The sequence below is a fragment of the Pinus tabuliformis genome, chromosome 2_2 (genome assembly GCF_031772625.1).
Source record: "Pinus tabuliformis cultivar Carrire ecotype Pingquan chromosome 2_2, CPIR1, whole genome shotgun sequence".
In the NCBI taxonomy this organism is placed as follows: Eukaryota; Viridiplantae; Streptophyta; class Pinopsida; order Pinales; family Pinaceae; genus Pinus; species Pinus tabuliformis.
In genome coordinates, this window is record NC_142300.1 from 1188725846 (window position 1) to 1188736789 (window position 10944).

Here is a 10944-nt window from a genome sequence, read left to right on the forward strand (position 1 = left end):
ATACAAGAGCCAAGGGTTATTACTCACCTCGTGGAGCGTAATTTCTGATTAAGGGAGCTTTCCTAGTGTGGAATTTCCCTGTGAATTGCATGGAGTGTAGAGTTGGTGGTTCATCTTGTGAGGTGAATACAAGAGCCAAGGGTTATTACTCGACCTCGTGGAGCGTAATTTCTGAGTAAGGGAGCTTTCCTAGTGTGGAATTTCCCTGTGAATTGCTTAAGGAGGAGCAGAGCCTTGGGGCTGTCCACTTGTTGGTGCGTGGAGGTGGTGTTCCGTGTTCGGGTTTATTGCTAGTTGATAGAGTAGTTTCCTTCTCTTTGTGGGATGGAGAGTCAGAGGTGTAATTTTTCTCCCTTTGTTTTGTTTTCCTTTAGGCATGGTGATCAGGGGCTCATGTCCCAAGTGTCGTAAAACGATCAAAAATGAAAGTGCTCGGAATTGGTTCAAACTTGAATGATTGGAAAGAGCTCGTCCTCCTGATTCCGATGCCGCAAACAGTTCGAAAAACGGTCTCCGTATGCAGAAGTTATGCCAAAAACAAAATCGCCCAATGACTCTTAATTTTTGAATTTCTTCTTTAAAAAAAATTAAAAAAAAAAAATATTCCTTTTGGGCAGCGAATGGCAAGATGCCACGTGGCAGGCCCAGACGCCGCCACGTGGCCCCGATTGACATCAGTATATGTGGCGCATTTCAAAATGTTATGCCAAAAACAAAATCGCCCAATGACTCTTAATTTTTAAATTTCTTTTTAAAAAAAAAATTAAAAAAAAAATATTCCATAGAATATTCTTTGAAATATTTCTTTTGGGCAGCGAATGGCAAGATGCCATGTGGCAGGCCCGGACGCCGCCACGTGGCCCAGGGTGACATCAATATATGTGGTGCATTTCAAAATTTTGTGGGCAGAGTATTGAACCCAAGACCTACAGTGCACAAGTGCCACGCCTTACCGTTGGGCCACAACAGCGGAACTCGCATGCGATGCGGACCAAACTTATTTAAATGTTAAAGTTGGTTTGCGCAGGTGCCTAATAGAAAAAAGTAAGTTTTAAAAAGCAATACCCAGTTAAAAATCAAAATCCAATTTTAATGTAAAAACTAAGCTTTAAAAAACAATACCCACTTTAAAAGCAAAAGCAGGGGAGTGGTCGTGGGAACTTTTTGTTAACGGAGTAGTCTACCTAAACGGTAGAATGGCCCGTTTTCCGGCATCGGCCGGAAAATCGTCCGGCTCCAGCGACTAGAATGTCTTCACCCTCCACCACCCTCTCGACCACCCTCCTTCTCCGGCTCCAGCCACGAGAATGTCTTCCCCCTCCACCACCCTCTCACCCTCTCGACCACCCTCCTTCTCCGGCTCCAGCCACGAGAATGTCTTCACCCTCCACCACCCTCTCGAGCTCGACCACCCTCCTTCTCCGCTTCTCCGCCACCCTCCCTGGCAACCCTGACATTCCCTGCCAGGCCCTGACAAGATATCGGATTCGGATCGCAGGGAACAGACTAGCTATTGCAGCCGCGGTGTATTGTTCGGGAGCTCCTTATTCCGGTTCCATTTGAATTGTCACCCGCGCGCTGGTATTACCCTGTTGCGTAATCGCCAAGATTGCAATGCATAATTCTTGACCTGGAGAATCACTCCATTCCTTTTTCTTTCTTGTGGACCAAATTTCTTCATCATCATCAACCTCATCATTTCCTTAGTTTTGCCTGCATTTCATGGCCATGGAGTCTTACTCGCCCTCCGAGAACTCTCGCTCTCATCTCCATCTATGTGCTTTGGCAGTGTTTCAGAATTTGCTGAACGAAGGTACCCAATGAATTCATTTGGTTATTTCTTACTTTAATTTTATTGAAAATTCAGTCACTTGATATTTGGGTCTTTTTAATTTCAATTCAGAGCTTATCAAGATTATTCATCTGTATCAACTGGGAGATGGCACCGTTTCCGCTGTTCAACGAGAGTTTATGTTCTGCCCCAGCTCCTATAAGCAGATATGCCGTGACATCCACTTGTTCATGCTTGTGGAAAGGAGAAGGCACAGGAGTTCATGGCGAATCTGAAGGAAGGAGAAGAGCGCGGACTTTGGATTTGTATTCTCCATTATAACTGCAATCTCAGCCCTGGCAACTTCATAATTCCCAATATTCTAAACCTAGCCAGGTGGGCATTGCATGACTTTGTTAGAAAATTATAAATAGCCTAGACTTAATCAATTAATGATTAATATATGTCTGTATATATATCTAGGTTTTCGCTATAAATTTGAATGGAGCTGCATTCGTATCCATGCAGAAACCCTGCGCTGAATGCCATACCAGAACTAGCAATTGACCTCGATCGCGTTGCAAGATACGGACAAGCGGTAGATTCTTCTCACCCTCAGAAAAACATGGGCGAGAAAATATTAAACTGTGCATTAGCTAACACGCAGTCCAGATTCCTTAGCATTGAAAGTTTTTGGCCTGCTATTCCTGGCTTAACAACTGTGCTGGACTGTATTGATGATGCAGTCAGTAGGTCCCCCATTGTTGTTGAATGTACTCTGCGCATCGATCAGATCGATGAGTCTTATGGCATCAGAAACATCTGCAAAGAAGATAACCCTAATTCTATCCCTAACCCCAGGCAACCAATCACCTCATACCGGAAAGGTATGCTGCTATTCTTTTCCTGTTGCTTACATTTTACTCTTTAATTTTATGAAGATACACCTAGCAGTCATCAAATTAAAGGATCCAAACCGTTGTAGTTTATGAAGGACAGGGACACTTGACATTAGTACTGCAAATGTCTGGTCATTGACTTATTTGTAGTGGCTCAGAATCACAGACAAGTATAATGCTTGCGTTTATCTTATTTGTGTGGCAGGGTGTTCATCTTGTCACCCAAATGAAGTAAGCTCAATCACTTGCAATAATTCAAGATACCTTGAAAAGGAAAACCACACTGCTGATCAGAAGTCAAGTCTAAGTATAGCAGACATGGCAGTCTTCCAGTCAATTGAATGCAGCCATGCACCACAGAGTTCAAAGAATGATGCTTCTGAGGATTCATCAATGTTATGCTGTAAGAAAACTAATGTGGACCTTCCCAGTAGTGCTGGTGTAAAAGGTAAGAAGAGAAGGGCATCAAGTGAGGAGAAAGATGAGAATAGGCAAATCCACCGAGCACCCACCCAGCGTGTTGCCAACATTGCACTGAAGGATCTTGCAAAATATTTTGATGTGCGAATCACTGAAGCTTCAAGGAGTTTGAAGGTAGGGCTTACAGTCTTGAAAAGGAAATGTAGAGAATTTGGCATCCCTCGCTGGCCACACAGGAAAATCAAGTCGCTTGATAGTCTCATACAGGATCTACAGGTAACTTCTACGGCTTTTTGTATTTGCTTTAGGAGCATCTCTGTATCCTTGCACTAACGTTATAATATCATGCACATTGAAATTGTGGTTCTTACTCAGTGAGGACACCATTCTATTATGTCATTTCATTTAACTACAAAATTATGAAAAATAGTAGAAAACTTGAAACTAGTTCAATTCTATATTAATAAAGCGATGGTTTTATATAGATCGATGTCTTTGTTTCTATCCTCTTGATAATGGTAGCATATGAAAGGACTAAAGATAAATTTCACTAATAAAATAAGAGAAGGCATTTGTTCAGCTACATTATGTTTTATAACAAGTGATTTGTACTGTATGTTTCAGTCGGAGATAATTTTCCTATTGATTCAAATTGAATGCTTGATTTGGGGCAGGAAGAAGCCAAGAGACAGGAGAGAGAAGATAAGGCTGCAGCTATGGCAGCCATGAAAAGAACAAGAATATTGGAAACTGAGAGACAAAAGATTGGGAAGAAACCTGGAATAGACATCCAAAAAGACACCAAGAGATTTTGACAGGACATATTTAAGAGAAAGCACAAGGCAAGAGCTCTTAAAAAGAAGTATGATTAAACAAGTCTTCTGGTAGAAATCACATGAGAGAAGATGGAGATCCATCAGAAGAAGTTCCATCAGTTTCCACCATCCTAACATTGATGATAGATAAAGCCAGAACTTCCCCATCTACCAATTAATTATTTGTGTCTATCTTTTGTTTTTTGTGACAGAATTTTCAGCAAATAAATTCTGACAACTTCCACAGTTTATTGCCAACAAATTTGATGCAGAACGACATGAACTCTTTTTGTGGCTTGGTGCAGAAATCTTACTTCGTCAATTTTTTGTCAAAAAGACTGTGCCTATGAATGTATGAGGTGTTAAATTTCAAATGTTTGGAGATAAGTCAGTTTGGTTATTGACGATACAGATGTTTGTAACGCTATAAATTTTCAAAGTCATCAAAGCAAGGCAAGAAGTCTATTCATTGTTGCCCAAATGCTCTCAGAACATGTATATGGACAAAATATCCATCCATTAATCTACATGTATATGGACAAAATATCCATCCATTAAGTGATTAATCGATATAACAGTAACATTGAAGTACCCACAAATTGCAAATTCAATTTTGAATTCTTTTATATTTAGAGGCTCTGTGGTTTGTATATCAATTACTATTTGCATGTGTTTAAGAACCAAACCCTGCTTATGTACAGATAAGCTCCTTTGTCATAGTTCTTTGGCAGCTATCATCCATCAATGTGAATCATAATTCCTTTTAACTTATGTAACTAAATCAGCCAAGCTGGTATCCAACTCATCCTGTCTCTGGTTTGTCCATATCACGATCATCCAGTTCTCGGGATATTGATCCAACTGCATTTTTGAATTGTTCTGTCAGCAAGTTCAGATACTCTGACCCCAAATTTCTTGCCAGCAGATCATTTATGACTAGTACTACATTTATCTGTTTACTCTTAAATTTTCCTGCCACAGGCTCACACTACTACATTCAAATTTTCTGTTTGTCTTTAGAGATTGATTTGAATTTTGCACCTAATATGTTAATTTGTGCAATACATATCTTTTGTAAGGTGCATGTACACTGAAAAATGTAGCGACTGTGGAGCATTTGCCAATTTGTCATTTACCATTGTTTTATGCTTTTCATTCCTTGAAAGAGGATAAACTCCATAGGTTTGAGCTTTTGCAGTTTGTAACACGTCATTTATGGATATTCGTGAAGTTTATAACATGCCATTTTTTGGGAGGATGTAAACTCCATGCCTTCGAGTTCTGTCAAGTTTGGAACATGCCATTTTTTGATAGACGGTAAACTCAATTTCTTCGAGTTTATCCGGTTTGTAGCATGCCTTGACAGAGGCTAATAATCCGACTTGGAGCCTATCAAAGGCATAATCAGTCTTGATACATAACTCTTATAGTACAGATTGTTTTATTTTAGTTTATTGTTAGGATTTCATTCCTTAAAGCTGGTAGCTTTATTTCTCTGTAAAGTTGATCATTTTCAATGTAATAGGGGTTGGCTTTCGGGCCAAAGGGAGTAGTCTACCAAAAATCAAAGAAAAGGGTGTTGATTGCTTTGCTAAACAAAATCTAACCCATGTAGCATGCTTACAATAAATCCTCACTTAATTATATTATATGACTTGTCAAGATCAAATTCAAGGAAGTGAGCCTTCTTACTCATCTCCCTGGCCAATTTGATGCTCTGCAAGGTGATAATATTCTTTCTTATGATTTTGGAAGCTTGCGACTTGAATCATTTTCTTAAAATGTTTGTAATAACCTTGTGGGAGACATTGAGGAGGGTTACAGGCCTCCCGCCTCAAATTTCTTGGCATAGTAACATACTACAATGTTGACATCATCATAGTTTTATATCATCTCATGACACAAATGATTGGGAAATATAGAAAATATATTTTGTTAAATTGTTGAAGTGATTTGCCTCTCCATCAACAAACTCTGGTTGATCAAAGACATGTTCACATATTTTAGAAACCTAAATGTGAGAACTAGATTGAGATTAAATGAAGATGTTCAATTCTGTGTACAGTTTCACCCATTGCTTATATACTTGTTTTAGTCCCTTTTAGCATTCAGTGAGTGAATTAGTGATCTAAGGTACCTTTTTTTTTCTTTTCTACTCTGCCTTATGGACCAGCATTGATCTCTTTTATATTTGCCTATGAATGGCTTGACATTGGTAATTCAACTATATGAATGAGTTATAGCTCATATTTAGCATGGCTCTTATTGATTCTGTCTGTATATCATTTAGTTGTGGCACGGTAATAGAATACGGTTATTTGCTTTTCTAAAGCATTAAACAAAGAGTGTGATTTGGTCACAAAATGAGAAATTTTGAGTAATAATTCTAACGGTGCATCCATTTTCTATGGCTTCATTTCAAGCTTAAAAAGTGTATGTTGTAAATTTGTAACTTCCTTTTGTATCTATACACTACATCTCTGGAAGGGCAGGAATGGAAGTGAACAGATTCTTGAAATCTGCAAATGAATCTTCAGAGGAACAAACAGTGTTGTAGTGGGTAATAGACTGTCAAAGGATTTGATAAAGTGAACAAACAGTGTTGGAATGGAAGTGAACAGATCTCTTTTATATTTGCCTATGAATGGCTTGACATTGGTAATTCAACTATATGAATGAGTTATAGCTCATATTTAGCATGGCTCTTATTGATTCTGTCTGTATATCATTTAGTTGTGGCACGGTAATAGAATACGGTTATTTGCTTTTCTAAAGCATTAAACAAAGAGAGTGATTTGGTCACTATGACATTTTTCTTAAAATGTTTGTAATAACCTTGTGGGAGACATTGAGGAGGGTTATAGGCCTCCAGCCTCAAATTTCTCGGCATAGTAACATACTACAATGTTGGCATCATCATACTTTTATATCATCTCATGACACAAATGATTGGGAAATATAGAAAATATATTTTGTTAAATATTGATTGAATCTCTCAAATCATGGGTATAAGATGACCAGATGTAGATTTGTGGTTTTTCGAAGTCAATAATTGAAGCCCAGTTATAGTTGAATTGGAAACATCCATTGAAACTTCAGTACACATTTTCAGGTTAAGTTTGTGTTATGTACTATCGATAATTGTCATATTTGTGCCTCTGGAAACATATTAATCTCGTTAACTGAGTTTCGTTGAATAAACAACTGTTAGTTTATTTTATCAGTTTACATGGAATATTAAATTAAACAAAGCCATAGTAGCTTTAAACAGGTGCATTTTTCATTATTCATATACATTCTTGGACAACACCACTTTGAAATCAATCTTTGTTTGTGTTAGATATGGATAATGACCTAGATGAAGAAATTCCCTTAATGACCAAGATGAAGCATATCTATGCCCTCTTAATTCTGACGTCATGGAATCTAGCTATATCTGAGCTCAGATAAATTTATTAGTCGTACAAGAAGACTTCATTAATAAATCTAGGGACTTCAAGTTCTGATGTGTAGTGATTTCACATCTGCTTAATAGGGAACTATTTCAACAGCTCTTTGAAGTTTACAGAGATTTGGTGTCTTTATCAATCAATAATACTTGATAGCCCAATTGGGTTTGATACATGTATGCTTTATGATTATTATTGCCAGGTCTGAAGGCTTAAGTTATGAAATCATTCATTTTAACTGTCATCCGAGTTGGAATCTAAACATGAGTGGAGAGGTTCACTGCCCTACTCAGATTTTGTGGCAATTCCTGTTACTTTATGCTCATCCTTCAATAGTACCTATTCTGCAGATGAGCTACTTTCACACATATATTATAGCTGTTATCAATCAAATTGTGCACCCTGTTTAAGTTAAGACAAGACAATCAGTTAATCACTTTGAAGTTTGGAGATATCAGAAAATGTGATTTCTATAAAACACTCACAACAATAAATAGGATACCCTTCATGGGGTTCATATTAAAAATTGCATCCTGAAAATTTCACTTAGCATCTCCAGTCAAGTTAATAAATCATGTCAACCACATAAAAACAGGCTGGCCAGTAATCCCTTGATAATCCGTGAAGGTCTAAAGGTTCTAAGTCCATCAGATTGTAATTACATTAAAGCATTTAGCCATTATCTATGAAAAGGCTAATGGGGTTGTGGTTCAGCGGTGAAAAATATGGCATGCCAGACCACACACCAAGGTTCAACGGCAAAGACAGCGACATGTCACAATGACTTTTTGCATGTGCTAACGTGAATCTTGATACTTTGAAGATTCAAGAACTATTGAGTCAAGAACTAATTGTTATTCTTGCGCAAAGCCATTAAGTACCATGTGGATCAACTAAAATAGGAGTAAATGACGAGTTAATGGCAAATAAGGGCATTGGTTGCATCTCATTTTTTAGAATCACTAGAGGTAAGTACGTAATTGACTAGATGAGGGCTAGTTGCTAGCAGCAATGCCATAGGTAGTGTTCATCCACGGCCTTCTAGTAGCCAGCAAGCAGAATGCCAGTTATCGACAACATTGGTTGCCTTAGCCTCATTAGCTGCTAGAAGCAGAGTACTAATAGCCATCAAGGTGTGGGGGGATCTGTAAGAATGCTATTGACATTAAATAGAATCTCTTTATGATTTGAGTTCAATTTTGAGCTCATAAGCCAAGGGCTCAAATGTAGCTCCATTCTTATCAAGCACCGACATTCTCACCTTGGCTTTGGAGGTCAGTACTAGCCATTTATGAATTTGTCATCGCAGTTCACTCGCTCAAGCTTTTGCTCATAGTAGTCCTAAATGACCTGGGGTCATTCTCTAAATCAATTGACTTGGCAAAGACCATAATAGGAAACATTATTGGTGGATATGATTCCACTAGAGACATGTTGATTCATAATGAAAAGGAGTAGTGATGAATAAAACCCACGATAGCCTGACCTGATCCCTCTTATATCCCTTACTCCATACCGAAACCAGAGACCAATTACAAGCTCTCTGATGACTGCGTTAACGCCAGGTGATAACCTCCCACATGTAACAATGGCAGCATGGACTTCATCAGGGCTAAAACGTATCTCAGACCGAGGCCCTGCTCTGTGATATAGTACTTGTGTTTCCCTTGACATTGTCTGGATATCCACAACAATGTCCTCCATTACCATATCGTTCTCAGTCACAAAAAACCCTTCAATGGGGCGAAAATACTGGTTATGCATAAGAGGATTTCCAAAAGTGGGTACATCCTGTAAATATTCTCTCAAGTGGGGAGTACCCTGAATCCTCTTCTGCGCATGACATTTTATGACAGCCCCTGCTGTTGATGGCTCCCTTACTTTTCTTTTGCATTGCAGATATCAGGAAAGAATGCAAAGACAGAAACAGAAGATTTTATAAAATTCAAAGATGATGATAACGATGAAAGCTATTAAATCACTCACAAATGGTAAGGAATGAACACACTATATCATTCAGGCACGATAATAACAATAACAATGTATGTTATATAAATGAAAAGAAACCAGAGAAGATGGTATTCCTAACTGAAGTCACCCCTGATGTTCGTTAAACTCGTTTCAGAAACCAGAATTAGTTGTTCCAGAAACTAGACTTTTTTTCAACCACACTGGCTATAGCTTCCATTAAAAAAGAAGATAAAGACGAAATTTACAGACACACCCACTGAGTGCAACAACCAAAGTGTCCATTATTTTACAGTGAGAGGAATAATACACTCCACTGAAGCCCACAAGAGCAGAATTTGCCAGTGGCTTCCGCTGGCCTAAATCACACTTAAAACATAATATATGGATATCATCCATCCTGTAAAACCATTTATCAGACGACAATACACATGCGTTAACAGACCTCTCGGCGTTAAAGTTTAAGCCCCCTCTCCAATATGCTGGGCTAGGCTGGGCTGTTTCTTGGAGCGAGTTTTGAAGGGAATGGCACGAATGATCATCTCATGGTAAATAGCTGCCAAGCCAGCGCCCAAGAATGGACCGACCCAGAAAATCCAATGGTCATCCCAAACATGAGACTTGTTGTAGATGATGGCAGCTCCCAAGCTTCGGGCAGGGTTGATGCCAGTTCCAGTGATGGGAATTGTGGCAAGGTGAACCAGAAAAACTGCAAACCCTATTGGAAGTGGTGCTAGCAGAGGAACGTGAGAATCCCGGGCGCTTCGTTTAGCATCGGTAGCAGAGAAAACGGTGTAGACCAGAACGAAGATTCCCACAATCTCAACACCCAAGCCATCTCCCTTGGTGTAGCCATGAGCCACAGAGTTAGCACCTCCACCGTCCGCTTGGTACTCGCCTTCCATGAAGCCCTTCACAACGCCAGCGCCACAGATGGCTCCCAAGCACTGACATATCATGTAGAACACAACCCGGGGCAGAGACAGCTTTCTGGCCAAGAACAGCCCAAAGGTCACTGCTGGGTTAATGTGACCACCTGAAATACCGGCTGTGCAATAGACGAGACAGAAGATCATTCCACCAAAGGCCCATGCAATCCCCTGAATTCCAACAGATCCAGTGCAAACATTGTCGGCCCACTTGACACCCATGACCGTGAGGATCGTGACGTAAAGAAACAAGAAAGTCGCCATGAACTCTGCAATACCCGCCCTCCAGAAGGACCATGACGCCAACTCCCCGGGTTCGAACAGTGGCGCGGGATCCGGCTCCTTGTAATCCTTTTCCCTCATCTGTGCCGCAGTCCCCAGCGGCTACCTCTCGGAATACTTGTTCGCCTCGAGCTTAACGTCTTCTTCTTTTCCTTCCATTTCAACACAAAGAACCAGAGGATTCTGAGACTGTCTGAACTCAGTCGAAACAAAGCCAAAATAGTGCAGCAAATGCAGAAACTAGACTTTAGCTGTTGTAGAATTTATGACCAGAAGAATTGACCGGCTAAGGTCTGGTTGTTCAATTCAGTTAAGGTATATCATTGATTCTCCGAATACACCTCTGTCAGGGGATGTTAGGCCCCATTCCCTGCGATCCGAATCCGATTTTTTGTCAGATCGGGGGCAGGG

At 39.7% G+C, this 10944-nt stretch overlaps 1 protein-coding gene, 1 long non-coding RNA gene and 1 pseudogene across 2 annotated transcripts; 2 read left to right on the forward strand and 1 right to left on the reverse strand.

Moving 5' to 3' along the window:
* Positions 1–1440: 1440 nt before the first annotated feature.
* On the forward strand, positions 1441–2569 carry LOC149197741 (uncharacterized). The gene is made up of 4 exons (XR_016254783.1): positions 1441–1813; positions 1904–2167; positions 2255–2369; positions 2518–2569. It is a non-coding gene; the product is annotated as an uncharacterized LOC149197741 (long non-coding RNA).
* LOC149197742 (uncharacterized) lies at positions 2274–4379 on the forward strand. Its single transcript, XM_089408784.1, has 3 exons — positions 2274–2658; positions 2876–3366; positions 3765–4379. Exons 1-3 carry the CDS (start codon positions 2274–2276, stop codon positions 3903–3905), a joined length of 1017 nt encoding a protein of 338 aa, XP_089264910.1. The 3' UTR covers positions 3906–4379.
* A 5389-nt stretch (positions 4380–9768) lies between these two features.
* LOC149197743 (aquaporin PIP1-3 pseudogene) lies at positions 9769–10600 on the reverse strand (annotated as a pseudogene).
* Positions 10601–10944: the final 344 nt, after the last annotated feature.